Source organism: Schistocerca piceifrons, chromosome 1 (assembly GCF_021461385.2).
Source record: "Schistocerca piceifrons isolate TAMUIC-IGC-003096 chromosome 1, iqSchPice1.1, whole genome shotgun sequence".
NCBI lineage: Eukaryota > Metazoa > Arthropoda > Insecta > Orthoptera > Acrididae > Schistocerca > Schistocerca piceifrons.
Genome location: NC_060138.1, coordinates 657,973,964 through 657,996,126, shown reverse-complemented (window position 1 = coordinate 657,996,126; position 22,163 = coordinate 657,973,964). Strand labels below are relative to the sequence as shown.

General features: G+C 38.9%; 1 protein-coding gene across 1 annotated transcript in view; it reads left to right on the top strand.

Moving 5' to 3' along the window:
• The window catches only part of LOC124805426 (myosin-I heavy chain), an 804,788-nt gene that overhangs the window by 579,739 nt on the left and 202,886 nt on the right, over window positions 1–22,163 (top strand). Inside the window, exons 6-8 of the mRNA XM_047265991.1 lie at window positions 7,943–8,161; window positions 15,826–15,990; window positions 21,879–22,121. Coding sequence (XP_047121947.1) covers window positions 7,943–8,161; window positions 15,826–15,990; window positions 21,879–22,121 — 627 coding nt within the window. The remainder of the gene's footprint in view (window positions 1–7,942; window positions 8,162–15,825; window positions 15,991–21,878; window positions 22,122–22,163) is intronic.

Here is a 22,163-nt window from a genome sequence, read left to right as displayed (position 1 = left end):
GGCACGCTGGACATCATTATTTAGCTTTTCAGTCGTGTTTTGTGTCTCGCTGTTGTTATTCTCGTCATCAGTTAGACACGTTTTTTGCTTGTAACAGCTTTTTAAATTATGTCGCTTCAGCGCGGTATTATTAAAGACAGATTTTGTGCGTTCTGGAGAATTCAAATATGGAATCAAATTGCGACTTACCGGATTCAGGTGGTGATTTTCTGCCAGAGACAACTGACGCCGAAGGTAGTGAGGTTGAAAAAGAGAACCGTCAGTAGATGTCTTTCCATCTCAGTTCTCTCCACAACTTTCTCAAGAGCCAGCTGACCAACAGTGAAGATGACTGCTACAGATGGTACGGAACAGAATGGAAAGGCGCTAGCACGCCATCACCTGGAAGAACAGCTGCGTTGAACATCGTGAATAACACAGGGCGGCCGACTGCGTATGCCTGCCACTGAGTGGACGATTCTGTTACCAGTGCCTTCCTGTTTCTTTTTGACGAGTTGATGCTAAATCAATTAAAAAATCACAAATAATCAACTGCTCGGAATGAAATGAAAAACACCGCTTTCACCGTGTCGTTTGAGAAAGTGGAGGCTATGACTGCTATCACGTACGCCAGAAGTGCTTTTTGTGCTAGAAGTGTTACGTTGGATGACCCTTCGCTCGCTCTTGGAGGGCTAATTTTATTAGGGAGAAAATGACAAGAGTTAGACACCGCGAAACTAGGTGGAATTTCCTCTGTTACTGTGGCCCAATAGATCGCGTAGTTAAAAACACTTTTAATTTTATAAATGTAAAAAATCATTAAAGAAATCACAAATAATAAGAAATGAAAAAATCACAAATAAGCAGTTGCTTGGGGCAGCAAGCTGAGAGCAGTGCTAGAGTAGGGTGACCAAACGTCCCGGAAAACCGGGATTGCCCCGGTTTTCATCCCTGGGTTCCGGTGTCCCAAAAATTTGTTTCGGGACGCTCAAAAGTAGCGGAATTCAGTTTTTAAATACATTTCGCAAAACTTTCTCAAATTTTTGGGATTTCGCTATATTAAAGGAAATACAACACAAGAAATTAATATATTTTAGCTTATTTGTCTAAAACCTCCATTGTCCCATACTAGTAATCACAGTATCAGTATTGATACACTCAGGCAATAATTTACTTTGAGCGGTACTTTGGCCAACAAGTAGTAAATTGTATTATTGTGACAGAGCTATGAAACCGTCCGATTGTCGCGCCACTTACTCACACACTCATTGTCAGAACAGCGTAGTAGTTGATGTTTTGTCAGACAAACTGCAATAGTTTTTTCTCATATTAGTGGTATTATTGCTGCAGTACTGTGAAACGCAATGCCGAACCGTGCCTGCAAGTTCAGTGACTGTTATTCCAAGGAATGGAATTTCATTAAGAAAGGTCGTTTTGATTACGAAGCAGAGTGTTCTGTATGTAACTGTTTTATTAGTATAAGTCATGGAGGACGTTCCGACATAGTTGATCACATTAGGTCATAGAAACACATTAACAGATACAGTGCACCGAGCTGCAGTAAAACGCTACAAACGTATTTTGTGAAACATCAGTCAAGTGAAGAGACGAAAGTTCGAGCAGCCGAGCTTACACTAGCCTGTCACACAGTAAAACATCATCAAACTTATAGATCTAGTGATTGTACTAATAAGCTTAACAGCATTGTGTTTGATGATTCTTCCATTGCAAAAAAGTTTAGTTCAGCAAGAACTAAAGTGTCAGCCATAGTGAAAGGAGTTATTGCTCCCCAGAGTGTAAAGGAAAGCCTCGAGTACATCAAAAAGTCTTCTTTCTATGGGATATTCACTGATGGCAGCAATCATAAGGCCACTAAAATATTTCCGTTTGTTGTTCAGTTTTTCGATATTAATCAGGGAATTCAGACCAAACTTGTGAAGGTGAGTTCCCTACCTAATGAAACATCTGACAAAATTTCAAGATTTTGTATGAATACTATCGAAATGTTTGATCTTGAGAAAAATAAATGTGTGGCATTTTGTGGAGACAACACCAACACAAACTTTGGTGGTTTAAAAAGACAAGGCAAATGCAACATACTTACCAAATTAAAGGCAACATTGCATGAAAACATTGAAGGCATAGGGTGCCCTGCACATGTTTTACACAATAACGTGCAGACATCTGCTGGCAGTTTAAGCTGTGATGTTGAAACTATCGTCATGAATGTATACTCACACTTTTACATATATACTGTTAGAACAGAGAGGCTTAAGGAGTTCTGTGATTATGTGGGAACTGAATATATGAATGTAATGTGTCACTCGAAAACTCGCTGGTTATCACTGTTTCCAGCAGTTGAAAGAGTAATGCCCCTGTTTGAACCGTTAAAAGATTTTTTTCCTAAATGAAGACAAAGCCCCCAAAATATTGGTTCAGTTTTTCAGTAACTCTTTAAGTGAAGCCTACTTATGGTTCATTCGCATCAGCTTAGCACTTTGGAGCATGGGGTAAAGGAAATTGAGGGAAGCACGAAAAGTGTAATAGAGGTAAATGATGTTTTGAAAAATACTCTGGAAACTGTTACTAAGAGGAGAGAACATCAGTCCATTTCTTTTAATGTTAAATCTGTCCTTAAAAGAGCAGAAGTATCAGAAGCAGCGGAAAGGAGTTTTAGAGAAGAAGTTACAAGTTTTATGACACTTGTGTAGAATATCTCAGCAAGTGGAGCGCCTCATATTTACCCTCATCACCGGTGTTTGATTGGATGTTACTGAAGAGTGTGCCAAAATGGGAAAGTGTTGAAGAGACAGTTTCTTATTTGAAGAGTAAAGAAATTGAAATCGATGAGTCCATTCTCTTTGATCAGTTCGGCATACTGACAAATTTTGTTGAAGAAAGTCTTCACAAGTGGAATGATGAAAAAAAAAAAAAAAAAGCGATATTGGAATGTCATGAGAAGTGGGTGAGTTTTTTTTTAAAGCTGTGATTGTCTTCAGCATTACTCTGAGTTGGTAATAATTGCAAGGTATTTATTTGCAATCCCAGATCCCAGCCCATAATGCCAATGTGGAAAGAATATTTTCGTTCATGAATATCCAGTGGACTGATGAAAGAAACATAATGGAGGTGGACTCTCTTGAAGCAATCCTGCAGATCCTGTACAACTACAAAATGGATTGCTCCAAGTTTTATCACTGTGTCTCAAAGAACAAAGACATGATCAAGAAGGCTGGAGGCAGTGAAAAATACCGTTTTCTCCAAGGACAGTCAATTCCATCTACAACTGCTCAGTAATATTAAAGCTCATGTTAATTTTAATTGATTAAAAGTTGAATGGCTGTAAAATTTTGTAAAATCGTAATACATTTCTTTATTACTGTATATGTTTATTAAATGTCATTAATCATACAGATAATCTAGATTATATCAATCTTTTGTATCCTCTTATTAGTTATAATAATCAGGTTAACAAAATGTATCAACAAAACATTAATATTTAAAATTAAGAAACCTGGGTACATGTGGAATGAGGTGTCCACTGGCACCCGGGTGAATGTGCCCTGGTTTTCACCGAAAAATAATTTGGTCACCCTATGCTAGAGGTGCAAAATTTGTACACGGGCTTTATCACAAGCAGTAGTGAAAACAACCCGTTTCCATGCTCACCAGATTTAGATATTTTTGTGAAACACTTTCTAAGAGCCTAAGGAACTGCAACTAATGTGTGAGAGAGCGATGGAAAGGGATCACCAAATGATACGTTGCTTGTGTGAAAAAATGGATAGGGGTGGCATCAATGATGTTATCGCTTGAGTGCACTGGTTGTACTTGACGGCAACAAACTTAAAATTTGTTACAATTGATACAGGCTCAATGGGTCATGTAAATGCACAGATAGCTTATTAAGTGTAAAAATAAGAAACGGAATAGCTGAATTACCTGTATCTGATCATAAAATGGTCAAGAGGATATAATATTGTATGTTCTAGTGTTAGACGAGGCATTACCATTGCAGGGAATTTAATGGGAACTTTCCATCAGGTGCTATTTTCTGATGAATATGGCACAAAATAATCAAATAAAATGTATAAGCCACAGTATTGATCAGATTTTAATTTATTACAACGGACAATCGCTTTCAACTTTGCCCGTTCTTTCGAAAGGTCATAGCGACCTCATTTCATAGAGGTGGTTGGGAGAACCACAAATGTTTCAATTATTATGACTGAATGTGCATTTGGATTGTTGCCAACTAGCTTCGATTATTTGGTAAATCTTTAAAAGTTATACAGCAGTATCATACAAGCGAACTAGTGTGCTGCCTAGAAACCATATTTTGGTGACAGGGTAGATTGTCAGATTCTATGCAGATGTCCGGTCTGGTCTGGTTTTTTATCCAGTTACGTTGATATTGGTTTGGCCTCTTCACCATTATGTAGGCACCTGTGACGTACAGCCCAATACAACTGCAGAGTTGCCAACCATAGGGAAGAAAATATCCACTGCTGAGGAAACACTAATGATAGCAACTATTTTGAATATCTAAGACAATCAACACGAACAGGTAACTTGGGATGTGCCCCAGGGAAATGTGTTGGGACCCTTATTATTCATGTTGTACACTAATGACCTTGCACACATTATTAATAGTAACATCAGGCTTCTTGTGGATGATGCAGTTATCTGTAATGAAATACCATCTGAAAGAAGCTGCAACAAATATACAGTCAGACTTTGATAAGATTTCAAAGTGGTGCAAAGATTGGCAGCTTACTGTCAATGTTCAGAAATATAAAATTGTGCACATCACAAAACGAAATAAAGTAGTATCTTATGACTAAATCAGTGAGTTACTGTTGTAATCAGCCAACACATACTAATACCTAGATATAACACTTTGTGGGGATATATATGGAATGGTCACATAGGCTGAGTCGTGGGTAAAACAGGTGGTAGACTTCGGTTTATTAGTAGAATAATGAGGAAGTGCAATTTGCTTACAAATTGCTCACGCGATCCGTCGTAGAACATTGCTCAAGTGTGTGGGACCCAAACCAAATAGGACTAACAGGGCTATTGAATATATATGGAGAAGACCAGCATGAATGGTCACAGGTTTGTTTAATCCGTGGTAGAATTTCACAGTAATATTGAAGGAACTGAACTGGCAGACTCTTGAAGACAGACGATACTATCCCGAGAAAGTCTATTAACAAAGTTTCAAGAACCGACTTTATATGATGACTCTAGGAATATACTACGATTCCCTACGTATCGCTCACATAGGGATCGTGAGAATAATTACTGCACGCACAGAGGCATTGAGTCAATCATTCTTCCTGTGCTCCATACGTGAATGGAACGGGAAGAAACCGTAATAACTGTTACAATGGGACGTACCCTCTGCAATGTACCTCACAGTGGTTTTCATAGATGTAGATGAATTGCTCCGACTGGGGCTGACGTGTGATGACCGAAACCAGAGGTCCATCAGGCAACTTCTAGCGCGTTTTCTGTATTCTCTACACCTTTGTTACTTCCACAGTTACATTTTCAACTTCTGTGGCTGCAAGTGTTTTTCTGTCTTTGTTGTGTGTTCACATGTTGAAAACAAAGGTTAAACAGACCGCCTAGATCAGTTGAGGTCCTTTAGCACTAACTTTAGCTGCTATAGTTTATTTTCTTTGGGGCGTGTAACTGTAGTATTAGTATTTTTATTATTATTATTATGGTTTCAGCACCAAAGAAGAGAGTTACAAAACAGACATTTAGGGAAGTGGCAAGAGCAAGAACAGTTTAATGGTTGGTTAACTGCAGATCCCAAGGACAGTTATCGGGTTCACTGCAGGATTGCCTGATGTTAGTTTGAGTGCTGGAAGAAGCGAACTTTTGAAACACGCGAATCGCGACTCGCCCAACGGTAGAGTGTCACAATTTACTAAACAGACTGTTTTCATCATGGGTACATCAACCTACTACAAGCACCACCAGTCTTAAGCTCAAAGAGGACACCAAAGCTGCTGAAATAAGACTGGAGTCAGTATTAGCTGAGCACTCACTATCGTTGCCAACGGTAGATCATATACATGAGCTCATAAAAGACATTTTCGTTGATTCTACAGTTGCCGAAAACTCTAGCAGGAGCAAGCTTCCCAAATAACACCATGAATATTTTGCTTGAAAACAATGACTGTTCAGTGTTCAGAATTGTTAATAAAGGGAAAATGTTACTAGCCAATACCTGATTAACTTTTTTCTTTTTGTGTTTCATCAGTGTATAATTTTTTGCTTTCTAGGTGAACATAGGGACGTTGCACATATCTTGTAGGAAAAATGAATTGGCAACACTGCTCAACTGTCACATCCTTATTAAACTAGACCTGCAAGAGATAACAAACCGATTCAATTATGTCTATACAATACGTAGCCATGAAATGGATTTTCGTCATTTTTCTGAAAGATATAATTGAGTGGCATGTCCTCTTTGCTAAAATGTAATTCTTTTACTAAGCTGATTGTCTTGAAGTTGACCTCGATGTCTTCTTTCAGGCGTATGATGGTTTTGGGTACTTTCTGTATGTAGGAATAAACGTTTTCTACGTTTGTTCAGTTGATGATTTACTAGCTGCGAAATGAAACAGTTTCTTCATTGAATGTTCGGAGATGATTGGTTCACAAAATATGTCGTTCAAAAGGATCCACAGGTCTCTTCTTTCAATAACTAACCATGATTACTCCTTAAACTCTCTTTCCATCACTTTTCATATAACACATTTTCCTGCCAGGTGTGAGCACTGAGCAGACAGCACAAAGACTATTATCCAGGTATATGTACAATTCAAAGAATTTACCCATTGGCACAGATATTCAGTAGAAATTTTTTGCATTGTTCTCACGTAAATTGTCATTTAAATATTATAGCGTTTGCAAAAATATTTGTGCTAATGGTTTTACAAAAGTAATACATTTATGTCTTAGTTAATTTTAAGTACACCAATGTTAAATATATGGGGTATTTCAGAAGTGATGGTTAATACTGGGGGATATGACAGGAATGATCATTCAAAACAAAATAGTCTTCATCTACATCTACATCCTTACTCCGCAAGCCACCTGACGGTGTGTGGCGGAGGGTACCCTGAGTACAGTAAACATGGGCTCTAAAACTTATACCTTAAGACCTATGAGCAATGCTCGATTTACAATTCTATGAAACAAATCTCCTCTGCTGCAAGCTCTTTGCTTTCTATATTTTGGGAAGTGGTAGCATGGATCAAAACAAGAATAATATCCAGTAAACATGAGCTCTAAAATGCATACCTTAAGAGCTATGAGCCCTTGTTCATCTTCGCTACTTTGAAACACAACTCTTCTAATGGCTAAGTGCTCATAACTTTTACTTTTAAGGTATGCGTTTTAGAACACATGTTTACTGGACTTTTTTTCTTGTTTTGGCCCATACTACCACTCCCAAAAATATGGAAAGCAAAGAGCTTGCAGTAGAAAAGATTTGTTTCACAGTATGGAAGATTAAGAATTGCTCATAGCACATAAGGAACATGTTTCAGAGCCCATGTTTACTTGACTTTTTTGTTTCGAATGATCATTCTTGTCATATCCCTGAATATTGACACTGACCATCACTTGTGAAAAACCCTGTGTATTCAGTGATATGGTAGATAATTCACAACCTACAAAATTGATTTTTGTACAACATTTCTATTTAATTTTATGTGAAGAAATTGATACCCACTCATATTATAAATTTTATAATATGTGTTAGGTTTGATTACATCACGGAGTATATATACAATTGAAACTGTAAATTGATTTTTTTCTTACTGTGTAATATCGTGAGACAGCATTAACTAATCTCAAGTGAGGTATTGCTTCATGGAGGAATTCACAAAGATAGGAGAGATCACAATATAGTGAGTGTTGTAAGGCACTCTGGTTTCAGAACAACAAAGAGCTGGCAGAGCAGCTGAGGCTGAAGCCAGCCGAGCACTATCGCTACCTCGACCAGTCGGGCTGCGTCCGCATCGACGGCGTGTGCGATGCACGCAAGTTTGATGCACTGAGGCTCGCTTTTAACGTGCTGCACATCCCAGCGGAGATGTGCGATGGTATTTTCAGCGTCCTGTCCGCCATCCTCTGGCTGGGCAACATGAGCTTTGAGGTATTGTCTTCACTTTTATTAATCTTTTACATTTTTGATATGGTGTTAAGAACAGTGTCCGCTGCTGTCACTGTGATGTGTTGAGGGTACCAGACAGTGTCATTGATTTAGGATCGAAAATGAGACAAGAGGGACATCAGCAGCAGCAACTTAGAGTAAAAACAGGAAGTCAGAATGTCCACATGAGCAGTGATGATGCATGTTTTTACTGTGTGTTCTAGCATATGAACAGAGGCCTTGTATATGGTGATTGTGAAGATGTGTCTTGTCCCAAGAACTAAATTTGAGAGGAAGTGCACAAACGTTACTGTACCTCAAAGGATTGATAGTTATCTGTTCAGTATTATGTTAATATAGATTACTTTGAGAGCTAAAAGTAATCATATTCTACTAGCATACACAAAATACATAGCTTTAAATTGTTAATAATATGATTAAGGGTATCATTTTTTTCAGTTAAGGATCTGAAATTATAACTTCATGTTGCTAAATTCTGTGTGAGTCTAACTAAATGATTAATAAGTTAGAAAGATGTTTTAATCATATACCTACTGACAGAGAAATTTATGAAATAGAAAAAAAAAAAAGAAAGGAACCGCTGAAAAAGATCCTGTTTGTTGTTAGAAAAATTGGAATGGTACTTCTACAAACTGAAAAGTATATAAACTAGAAAAATCAGTTATTCAACTTTGATGATAATTATAACACTTTCTTTCCTTACAGAACTTCACAATTAGCCATATTAATGGATGTATTGAATTATTTTCATCTTTTCTATATTTTAAATGTGCACAGTTAAAATTCTATGGACATCTTTTGAAAGATGGACTTCTTTGTTGCTTGTGTAATGTGCATCCCAGGCCCAACATTGAACTATATTGACGAGAGGAAAGCTAAAAACACACTCAAATTGTCTGGCAGAACCAATTTTTAAGAGCTTAGGACTGAATTTTGCCATGTTAATGTTCAGCTGTGCCAACTGTGTTGCAAAATTCGCTAACTCTAAGACTATATGCTATTCTGTTTCCCACATCATAGAAACTGAGTAGATGCCAACTCATGAAAAGAATATATTTTCAACTTTCAAATGTCATATATTTTTCCTGTTATCTAGCATATAAATGAATATTTTGTCTTTCCGAATGATGCTTTAGGGTTCATAGGTGAACAAAGTTACACTGTAACTTGGTTGTGTTACACAAGTCTACTACACTTGCTCTTCTATGTAAAACTAAATGTTCTCTCAGCAAGTTGTAACAATTCTGGTTTATACAAAGACAAATATTCAATCTCTACGTAATGCAACAATAAGGAACACACAGTCATAGAGTTATGAATCCTGGAACCCAGATTCCACTGCTGCAACACTAAATAGGATTATGTACAAGTGATTGTGCAGTATTTTTAAGGCATTCGAAATAATACCATATTGTTAACATAAAATTAGCATAATTTCTGATGCATCAAAATAGTTGATGTAATTTTGTTTAAATAAACTGCATTTTACATATTACAAATTGGCACAAGAGTTTCATATACATGTTCTGTTCCATTATAGCCTACTGTGCACCATTGTGAACTTACATCACATGTTATCAACAGGGATTATTTGCCTCAACGTTCTTATCAAATCTCACCTAACAATAGTTTATTGATGTATCTCCTACCATACTGTGTGCCGTGACATTTTACTGTGTGGCATAGCACCTTTTCTGTTCATAACCTTGTGTAGCACTGTGGAGTATGTCATAAATTTTCATTGTTGACAGAAATCTAAAATTTATATGTTTATAATAATATTTAATGTATTTCCTAAAATGAGCTGCTGTAGAAAACTGGTTTTGAGATAATGGGCACAATTCAGGGTCTGCAACTGCAGGAAATTGAAAATCTGATGTATCAGTAATTTGAGTCATGGTATTAATCTGGAGATAGTTGTGAAATCTCACAGCTATTTTGTTATTCACCTCAAAACCTAGGCAAGTTCACAGTTCATGTCCTCTAATTTTTAGTCAGTCCTGAGACTAATACCCCAGCCATGTATGATTTCTTGCTTGTGGCTTCATATAACATTGGCTTGAAAACGACAATAGTATGAAAAGGTTAAATATGACTCTCAGGTTTTCAAATCATGCCTGGTGCAGTTCCTAACAAACGGTCTTTGCTTATCATCCTGTCCCATAAGTCTCCCCTGACCCAGTGCTCTGGGTGACTGTACCAAAGTCTACCCTTTTTCCTAAACCTCACAGGTTCTTTTCCCTCATCCCTCTTCCTTCACCCCTCTTCCTTACCCTTCAACCCTTCTGCCAGAAGAAGGAGCCACTGGCTCTGAAAGCTAGCAATTCTGTGGATGTTCTCCTGCTGCCACTTGGTGGTAGATTTTCTAGCTTTTCAGTTACTTACTTATATTTTCAAAAATTGATTATTTTCGTCGAAAAGAATAGACTGCAATTCACTATACAGAGGAGATGTTGATTTGCAGATGACCTAAACAAAAAGAGTGCCACTCATTTGAGCTTTCAGTCAAAAGGCCTTCGTCTAAAAATAGAAAACACAATCTCACACACAAACACAACTCTCAGACATGTGACTATTATCTCTGGCTGTGGAGGCCAGACTGCATACAGCAACTGCATCTGATGGCAGAACCAGTCTGTGGGTGATGGGAGTAAGGAAGAGGCGGGCTTGGTGAGTGGAAGGGATAGCAGGGTAGAAGTGGGAGAAGGTGTACTGCTGCCTGTGGGAGCATGCAGGAACCTGATGGACATAGGGTAGGCCTGCTAGATGCAGTCAGGATATTTGAGGCGGGAGAAGGGGAGCACAAAAGGAGAGAAGTAGAGGAGAGAAAAAGACTAGGTGTGTTGGTGGAATAGACGACTGTGTAGCACTGTAGTGTGAACAGGGAAGGGGATAGATGGGTAGAGGACAGGAACTAGCACAGCTGTTGGGGTAATGGGAATGTAGCATATATTGCAGGTAGAGTTCCCACTCGCACAATTTAGAAAAGCTGGTGTTGGTAGGAAGGATGCAGATGATGCAGACTGTGAAGCAGTCATTGAAGTGAAGCACATTGTGTAAGGCAGCATATACAGCAACTAAATGATACAGCTGCCTGTGTCAGTGGCCATTCATGTGGACAGACAGCTTGTTCATTGTCAAGTCCTTGAAGAAAGCAGCACAGTGACTGCAGCTTAGTTTATAGATCACATGCCTGCTTTCACAGGTAGCCCTTTCCTTGATGCTGTAAGTGATGCCTGTGATTGGACTAGAATAGACTGGGATGGAATGGTCTATGGGACAGGTCTTGCATCTAGGTCTATTGCAGGGATATGGGCCATGAGACAAGGGGCTGGGAGCAGGCATTGTGTAGGGATGGACAAGGGCATTGTGTTTGTTCAGTGGACAGTGAAATACCACTTTGGGTGGGATGGGAATGATAACTGATAGGATATGAACTCATTTCAGGTAATGATGTGAGGTAGTCGAAACCGTGGTTGAGAACGAGATTTAGTTGCTCCAATGCTGGGTTGAACTGAGTCACAGGGGCTCCTTTGTGGCCGGATGGTAGGAATGCTGGAGGTGGTAGGTGAGTGGATGGGCAAGGCAGCAGAGATCTGCTGCTGTATAATGTTGGGAGGGTAATTTTGGTCTGTGATGGCCTCATCAGGACCCTTGGTGTATTAGGAGAGGACTGCTTGTCACTACATATGTGATGGCCATGGGTCGATAACCTGGAGGGAAGGTTTTTTTTTATATGGAATGGGGGCAGCTGTCGATCTGGAGGTATTGCTGGTGATTGGTAGGTCTGATGTGTATGGAGGTACTGATGTAGCCTCCTTTGAGGTGAGGTCAACATCAAGAAAGGTGGCTTATTGGGTTGAGGAGGACCAGGTGAAGTGAATGGGTGTGAATGTGTTGAGGTTATGGAGGAATTTGGCTTGGTTGTCCTCACACTGACTCCACATCATGAAGATGCCATGAATGAATCTGAACCAGGTGTGAGATAGGTTGGCATAGTATGGTGCCATGCAGATGTACATTGCTGTACCACGATTTGTTTGTAGGTGATTACTTCAAAGGTGAAATAGTTATGTGTGTGAAGGGCATTGATAATCTTGGCATTCAGTGCCAGTAAATGTCAATCACACACACACACACACACACACACACACACACACACACACACACACACACACACACACACACACACACACACACTCTGATTGTAGGTGAGGCTATAGTTGGTCATGATGTCCAGGAAGGGGGTTGTAGGTTTGATGTCAGTCTAGGTGTTGGGAAAATGGCAAGGCTAAGGGCATTAGGGATGTTAGTATACAGGGAGGTGGCATCCTTAGTGACAAGCAGGCTGACGTGTGGTATAGGAACAGGAACAGGAAATCTGTTTGTGGACTAGGTTTTGATTTCCCATGCCATGTCCTCGTGCAGACTCCCAGTTCTCCCACCATCCCCAAGATTCAGCTACAAAGGAGCGTCCACCTCATCACCAATTATCACCTTGGACTGGAACACCTGAACCATATCCTTCACCTGGGCTTTTATTATCCCTCATCCTGCCTTGAACTGAGACATTGTACCCAAGATCCTTTCCACCCCTCCTAAAGTGGTGTTCTGTCACCTATCCAACCTACACATCACTTATTCCATCCCTATGCCACTCTCTCTCCCAACCCCTCATCCCAGGGATCATATACCTGTGGCAGACAGAGGTGCAAGACCTGCCCAATCCACCCACCCACCACCTCATACTCCACTCCTCTTACAGGCTTATCTTACCTCATCAGAGGCCAGACCACCTGCGAAAGCAGCTATGTAATATACCAACTGTGATGCAAACACTGCACAGCCTGTTATTTTGACATGACTACCAACCAACTGTCCACCAGGATGAGTGGCCAATGCCAAACTGATCCTACCCTCCACCAACAGCTTCTCTGAACTACACAGAGAGGGAGTTATCTTTACAACACATCCTCCACTCCTGTAATCGTCCTGACCACACTGTCACGTGATCCTCTGTCCCCGCTCCTTCCACCCAACAATTTCTGCTTTCTCTGCCCTGTCACCCCTTCCCAGTTCAAGTCCTCACATTGCCTTCAGCGTGTGCTGCTGCCCACAGGCCACTACAGTCATGCCAAACTATACACCTGCCAACCCTCCTTCCTGCATTCGTAACCAGCAAATGAGGTGCCTCCCTCCGAGCCACTATCCAACCCGCCCCCCAAGTCCCTCTCCCTGCCTCCTGCCTCCCTCCCACTCCACCTACCCCACCTGACACTATCCCTAGCACAGCCAGTCGTACTGCAAAAGAACATTGGAACTATCAGTCTATCTGGCACAATGCAAGGCCATAGGTAGGTGTGTGTGTGTGTGTGTGTGTGTGTGTGTGTGTGTGTGTGTGTGTGTGTGTGTACATTCTATAAAAACTTTCTTAAATATTTTATTCCAATTTAAGTACTAACACAAGCTGCATACTTCCATTTTTGGTCAATTATCAGTTCAACATAATAAACATCAGCACCAACATAAAAACTACATGTTTTTGTAGCTCCATTCACATAGCAAAGACATGCCATCCTCTGTTACATATGTGTCTCTTCATCATCAAGTCACGTTGTCTTGATTCAACCTAGCCTGTTCCAGGTTGGTTCTGATCATCAGTCTGAATGTGGTTTTCAGACGTGTCGTTCTCATGACAATTTTAGGTAGAAAATTGTAACAGTAATTCAGACTAGATACTGTTATTGGCTCCTGATTGCAAATAAATCAATGTTAATACACAGCTTCACAAATTCTTCTGAATAGAAATGGAATGTAAGACAACAGTACCACTCTGTGTGAATTCTCTCTTTTTTGTAAGTTCATAAAATTGTGTACAGTTGCCATTTTTTCCAGATTAAAAGTTTGTCTTTGCTGTAAACCACAGGTGATTTAAGCTCACTTGTAGCACTGATTAACAGCAGGACCCCTATTCATCAATATGTTATCATATTTTTTAAACATATTATATAATTTCATGTGGCATGTGAAGTACAGTGTTCCAAATTATGGAAAATCTGGAATGGAATAACAACAAAAATATGAATTGGATAGATGGGTACTCACCACTCAAGGGAGGTGTTGAGTGGCAGATAGGCACCTTTAAAAATTAAGTTTTGGATAATATTCGCTTTTGAACAAAGTCCTCTAGCATAAGAACACTCACTCACTCTCTCTCTCTCTCTCTCTCTCTCTCTCTCTCTCTCTCTCTCTCTCTCTCTCTCTGTGTGTGTGTGTGTGGGGGGGGGGGGGGGACTATTGTGATCTAGCCTGGGGTGAGTAGCAGGGGTACAGAAAAAGCATGAGGTGGGGGGGGGGGGGGGGTTAAGCAGGGTAGGGGTTGGGGGAAATACTTTAGTGGTGCCTGTGAGAGTGTGTCAGTACATGTCAGGGACAGGGATGATGGGTTGCTAGTTGCAGCATTAGGAGAGATGCCCTTGGGAAAGGGTGATGTCAAAATGTCCCTGTCCACATGAACAATCACTACCAAACTGTGACCAAGAGAAAGCTGGACCACACAGTTGCTGAGCATGATACCCTTCACAGCCCTTACCATTGGATTTGTTCATACTAACAGTAGCTTACCTAAATTGTGCTATTGGGAACTCTCTGAGCAACATTCTTTTGTGCCTTTAACCACATGGCCTCAGCCTTCACTAGTCCCTCTCCTCCACCTGCCTCTATCCCTTTTCCAGCTACCACTTTAGCCTCATACTTACCTCCACTTGACTTGCATTCAAGAGGACAACAGTTCAAACCTGCACCCGGCCATCCTGATTTAGGTTTTTCATGATTTCCCTAAATCACTTCAGGAAAATGCTGGGATGGTTTTTGAAATGGCATGGAGCATTCCTTTCCTAATCCGATGGTACCGATGACCTCACTGTTTGGTCCCATCCCCCAAACCAACCAACCGACCAACCAACCATACATACTTTGTTTCACCAAAGCTCTTCAGCATAGTCCTTTCCCTTTCTCTGCTTCTCCCCATTATCATTTTCCTCCGGCATAGCATCTCCTGATGCTATACCTAGCTGGTGGCACTAGAGCATTTTCCCCAATTCTTACCCCACTATATCTCCCTCTCCCACCCCACATCTATTCTGTACTCCCACAGCCAAGCTTGCTATCACACAGTGGGGTCACAGCAGCTGGAAACAGAAATATTTCAAGACTGTCAAATAGTGAGTACAAGTACCATCTGTATTTCATCCCAGTGACGTCCTCAACATCATTTACGTGTGGTTACTCCCAACACTGATCACTAGCATGTGAAAATCAAGTTTGATATTGTTTTCTACAATTATTAAGTGGTAAGAACAAAGGATGGTGGAGTGTGTGTGTGGTATTATGTGGTATCATCGTTAAGAAACCATACCAGCCTGGTGCTGGTTACAGTCTAACACTGCCAAACCACCTCTTACATCAAATTTGAAAACTTACATTGCAGACTAACTGTTGGCAATCAAAACAGCCATGAAAAATTTTTCTTTACAATAACGCCATTCCCTGTATTTCTAACAAAGAATTACATCTCAATGTAAGTAGTTCTTTTAACTTTTTAGTATGTTTTGAAATAGTTTCTGTTATTCTCATTTTATTTACAGGATATAGATGGTGAGAAATGTAAACTTACAGAAGAGGACATAGAAATCTTATCAGTAGTTGCAAGTCTATTGGGTCTACAGCAGGAAGATCTAGTACAAGTGGCACTTTTACGGCAAATTAATGTACGAGGCAACATCACCGAAATTCCACTGAAGTTGCAGGAGGTCAGATACAAAACTTCTCATCATATGTGTGGTAGGATGTGTACTTCTGAAGATGTGCTTTATTTATTACTTCCATCTATTCTGTTGGTTGTTTCTTTAAATAAAATCTCTTACATTTACAGCTAGCTTGAAAATGAGTGTACTATATCTTGGTTCTTCTGTCACATTACCTTGAAATCTGAAAATGTAACAAAACATAGTTAATACTAAATGACAAGATATATTATGGCTCTGTTTGCATGTTTACAATTTTATTGCAATGATGTCTACATAGAAAAAAATCTGTGATGTTTTTATTTTTATTTTAAATTCACCCTATTAAGAAGGCCATTCCTCTTTATTGAGACCAAATCTTGAAGCTACTGTAAAGCATTCTTGTGTGTACAGTGGTTTCAGTATCATTGACCGATGCTATTAGCCCATCATAAATCGGGCCCAGGGATTAGCATATACACGATGAGACGTTTCAGTGAAGGTATACAGTTTTGCAGCCTCTATCTGCACATCTGTTGTTATGAACTGCCACATGTATGATCACCTTACTTAATTATAATATGACAGAGTTCTGTTGTTAGGAATGCATGGCATCCAACATGTTTTTGTGAGTTATTCAGTAGATGTAGTGTTCTTATTTGAGGATGTTTTAACTCAGGCAGATACTGACAAGCTGTTCTGTTAGAGAACCAGGATGTGCATGGATTAACAGTTTTGCATATTTTACACAAATTTGGTGTGTCATCAAGCTCATGTATCTAGCAACATCTGCAATCTCAGAAGATAACTTACCAAAAAGGACACAAAATTCATTTTGGGAAAACTAAAAGTCCAACAGACTTCTTGAATTCTTTTACAAGGACGTCTATGGAATGAACAGAAATACTGAACAATGAAGACTGTCTGTGACTGCATAGTGAATGGTGTTGGATATTATGTGGGATTATTTGTGCTTCACTTGAGACAACCTAACAACTGAGAGTTCAGTGTCAGTGCTTACCTCCTCACCTTACAGTGGTTCATGCCTGAATGGGGGCAGTGCTTGACTGCTACCTCTGTTGTTAATACATTCAAATTATGCTGTCATTGAGATGACATAATGACATCATCAGCCATTAAGAGGACAAATATAAGGAGGAAGCTTCAGCATTAAGTTGTACTTTATTCAAAGAAGACTGACAATTTGAAATTCAAAACTGATCCAATGTTATTATCTGCCAGCTCATACACTGAAAGGCTGCTACATCCTAAAGGCACAATTCACATTCCCTAGACATGGTCAGTGCTTCACATTTCCATTACTCATAACTGATGTAGTAACTGTATTTGTCATGCTATTGGTAGCCGCTCCTCTCCTCCCTCACACTCTTCCAATTACCATTACTTCCAGAGCTGGCTCAGCTACGTTCTTGGTTCTTACCTGGTCTTAAGCTATATTTGATTATTTTCTCTTCTCAGTGCCAATGGCCCTGCTGCAGTGGTAACACTAGTTTACGTCAGATCACAGAAGTTAAGTTCTGGTGGGCATGGCTAGCACTTAGATGGGTGACTATCTGGGGCTGCCGATTGCTGCTGCCAGGTGGGATACACTCAGCCCTTAAGAGACCAGTTGAGGAACTACAACTGAGAAGTAGCGGTTCCAGTCACAGAAGCTGACAAATGCTGGAAGAGCAGTGTGCTGACCATATGCCTCTCATATCTGCATCCAGTGATGCCTATCGGCTGAGGATGACAAAGCCGTCTGTTTGTTCTTTTGGGTGTCTGAGGCAGGATCGGGTGGGATTTAATTTAGTCTCTTCTCAATGTATTTCTATGTCTTATTTTTCTGTCCTCTGTCTGTTTACTCTCTGAACACTCTTCATCTTCATATCAGTGTCTATCTTTTATTTATATAACAATAAAAACAATCAGTTATTGACAAAATTATTTTATTGGATGGATAAAAAATCTACTTACTAAGCAGTGCCAGTACACACACATAACAGACTGTTGTAATTGGCAATCTTCCAATTACAACAGTTCTTATGTGTTTGTGCTACTGTCGCTTGGTGAGTAGGTTTTTTTATCTATCCAATTAAATAAATTTGTCAATAATTGATTGTTTTTGTTCTTATGTTAGCCCATGTGGCCATCATCCCTTCTTATTTAACCCTCTTGTCAGTCTTGTTCAAACAGTCATCTGTTTTCTACCTTAATGTGCTGATCCATTCATTTATTTATCTGTGTCACCAAGATTAATCAACACTTTGCTCCTACAGCTTTTCTAATATCGATTTCAAATGCTCGTAGAGGGTTCCATTTTTATTTGCATATAACAGTTCCGTTGCTATTTATGAATTAGCATACAACAATTTAAGATCCATTACACTGCATGGCCTTCTCCTGATCATCTTTTGCCAATTTATTCGCAAATTTGACAGCTATTTTCTTTTCCACCATCCACTTATCTTGTTTATACATTAATTCCTTCACATTTTGTGCGTTTGTTTTTAGCAAAGTGCTTTGATCGACTTTTATTGCCATTTCTTTTGTCACTTTAATTGCCAAGTTAAGTAGATTACATTTTCTCATGTGACTTTTACTTTCTGTTTACCCAGTTTCTAAAATTTCTGTTTTCATGACTTTCCCTGATCGATTTTTTCCTTTTATCATTTTTTCCATATCATATAGACCTCCTACTCATTACCTCTTATAAACAATTTTCGTATGAATATTTCTAATTTTTCTGACTATTTCTGACTTTTTTCCTTGCTTTTTTCTGATTACTTACCTTTTCCATACTCTGCTTATTTATTTATTTTTGCCACTCCCATGATTTCTAACCCTCCAAATTGTCCTCTCTTGCCATGATGAATCCCATCTCATATTACATCCATTCTTTTTGAAAAGATGCCTTTGTACAGTCAAAACTAAGGTCCCACATTCTGTTTCATGAAACCTGCTTGTCCCTTGGAGTTACAGCATAAGGTGTAACATTGAAAGTCCCTGTTTCTGGGTGCAATCCTACTCTACACCAGACTCCTTTAACATTTTTAAATATAGCAATCTCTTGCTCTTACCTATCTAATCTGTGACCCATATGCCTCATCAGCAAATTTCCACCCTACCAGACTTCTTTCAGTCTGCAAAATCATGCAGTTATCTGCCCCATATGTTTCCTTGGGTGTTATTATCTGCCATGCCAGCTTCAAACTGCAATAACATACCAGACTTCACCTCAGAAAGTTATCCCACCTTCTCCTAAACTGCCTGAACAGTGGTATTTCCCTTCCTGTCCCTCTGCAACTCCCTAAACAGCCACACCATCAACCATCATTTCTCTCCTACAAATTGAGCTTGGCCAACCTCCTTAACATCCCATAGCCTTCACCACAGCCTTCCAGACCAAGAATAACCCATAATCCCAAGAACGTGTCACAACAGTACAGTGACCTTAACCTCTCATCTAAAGCACTCTCCCCTCCTGAATTATCTGTATTATCTAAGAGCTTCACTTTCAGCCCTAAACCTGCATTTGATCATGCAACTTTGGTGAAGAACCTACCTTTCACGCGTATTATCAATTGGAAATATCACTTCGCAACCCAATCCTAAAACATTTCCAACAGCAAACCTGACATTAAGAAGGAGTCACTGGCTCCAAAATCTTGCCAGTTACAACAGTTTTTTTACGTATGTGTTCTTCTGCTTGGTGAGTAGATTGTTTGTCTATCCAATTAAATAATTTGAACATAATAGTGGGAAACATTCCACGATGGAAAAATATATCTAAAAACAAAGATGATGTGACTTACGAAACGAAAGCGCTGGCAGGTTGATAGACACACAAACAAACACAAACATACACACAAAATTCAAGCTTTCGCAACCAGTGGTTGCTTCATCAGGAAAGAGGGAAGGAGAGGGAAAGACGAAAGGATGTGGGTTTTAAAGGAGAGGGTAAGGAGTCATTCCAATCCCGGGAGCGGAAAGACTTACCTTAGGGGGAAAAAAGGACAGGTATACACTCGCACACACACACATATCCATCTGCACATACACAGACACAAGCAGACATTTGTAAAGGCAGAGAGTTTGGGCAAATTTATGGTTTTCTGGATTTTTTCCATTGGTTGTACTGTGCAACATTGCTTCATGCCAAATTTCATGATTCTAGGCCAACGGAAAGTACACTGTAGGTTTTGATGAGTGATTTTATGAGTATCAAAATAGGGACATAAATGGCTACATATTTTGACTGCATTGACTTAAAAGCTTCAATTTTTATACCAGGAAGGGACTATAGGCCTTAGTATGTGTCATAAATTTCAACTTGATGTGTCTACCTGTTTCTTAGAAAAGGGGTTTTTAACAGTCGGACAGACAGACAGATGGACAACAAAGAGATCCTATAAGGTTCTGTATTTGTCGACTGAGGACAAAACCCTAAAAAAGAAAAGAACTTACAGTACTCCAGTTGTGTTACGACGTACAGTAAGAGATAAAATGAAATGTGTAAAATGAAAATAACAAATTATAACTGAAAATATTGTTAATACTATTCCATGTCACAAAAAGTAAAGTGTTCAGTAAAATAAATAAAAAACACAGGAAACAAAAGATAGAGTAGAAAGATTAAAACTAAGATGAGGTAACAGTTGAAGAAGAGTGCAAACAAGATCAAAAAAGGAGGGAAAGTACCAGAAAATCTAGTATGGATGGGTAAAATGTGGATTGGAAGATGGATTCTCAATTAAAATCTGAAACAAAATTTAAATCTGTTCAGAAATTTACATAGAGGATTTACATTGTGTAATGTATTCTGTTTTCTAGCTAACATTCACTGATTTGAAGAACAAGGTGTCATACATTTTAAATGATGGAGAACTTTATACTCCATTTACAAACCTTGCTCACAAGCAAGTGAGATAAAAGTGTGTAAGATTGCTTCAAAAGCAAGTAAAAGAAAGGATGAAGAAAGACAGATTAACAAGTATATAATAAGATCGTTTGAGTAAAATTTTATATGAAAATTGAAAAGCAAGTAAAATGAAAATAACAAATGATAACTGAAAATATTGTTAATACTATTCCCTGTCACAAAAAGTAGATTGTTTAGTAAAATAAATAAAAAACACAGGAAGCAAAAGATAACTTATTACACACTAAAATTTGGTATATGACAAACATGCACTTGAAGTCTTGTTAGAATTGCATGAACTAATTAATTCTGCCAGGGAGAAAAGACAACAGTGTTAAAAAAATTATGACTTCTGTGCCTGCCCCTTCCTTTTTATGCTTATCTTTTTTAACCATGTTTTGAATTAGAACCTGTTCATGCTCTTTGTTATCTCTCACACATTGGTAGGTGTGCATCTCTCTTCTTTCGATCTTCATGTTGTTGATTAAAAGATCTTGTATTTTTATGTAACACGTCCTTCATGTGTAATGCCTTGATCCAATAGACATCGCCAACAGAAAAAAGTTAAGAAGTTCCATTAGAAAATACATCCATGATGTGCTTCATCCCAAAGTTACAGAAATTCTCATATTGCCAAATATTTTGAATAATATTTTTTTTTCCTTTTTGCAGCATTAGGCATTTCACTTTCCTTGTGTTCTGTCATTGTATCAAAATCCTGTCACTGCACTGTCACCCTCCCTCTCAACTGCCATACGATAGAGCATTAGGCTTTCCCAGGTTTTAAAAATATTCTAACATTCTTCAGTATTTGATATATTACTCCTAAAATCCTCATAATTTTAATTTTATTGAATACAATTTCCTTAACAACTATTGTGAACATTGACATATTTTTGGTTACTCCTTACAATGGTTTGTTTTTTCTGTCTGACACTGATTATTAATTTATATGTTTGTAAGCTCATTTATGATGTTTTTGTTGTTATTGCAGGCAAAGGAGAACAGACATGCCATGGCAAAGGCTCTTTACTCTCGGACATTTGCGTGGCTAGTCTCTCACATAAATACATGTACCAATCCTGGGCAGGATTCTTCCCGCTTCCTTGGTGTCCTCGATATTTTTGGTTTTGAGAACTTCACCGTGAATTCATTTGAACAGCTGTGCATCAATTATACAAATGAAAAACTTCACAAATTCTTCAATCACTATGTTTTTGCCTTGGAACAAGAGATTGTAAGTTTTGAGAGGTATACTATAAGTCAACATTATATAATA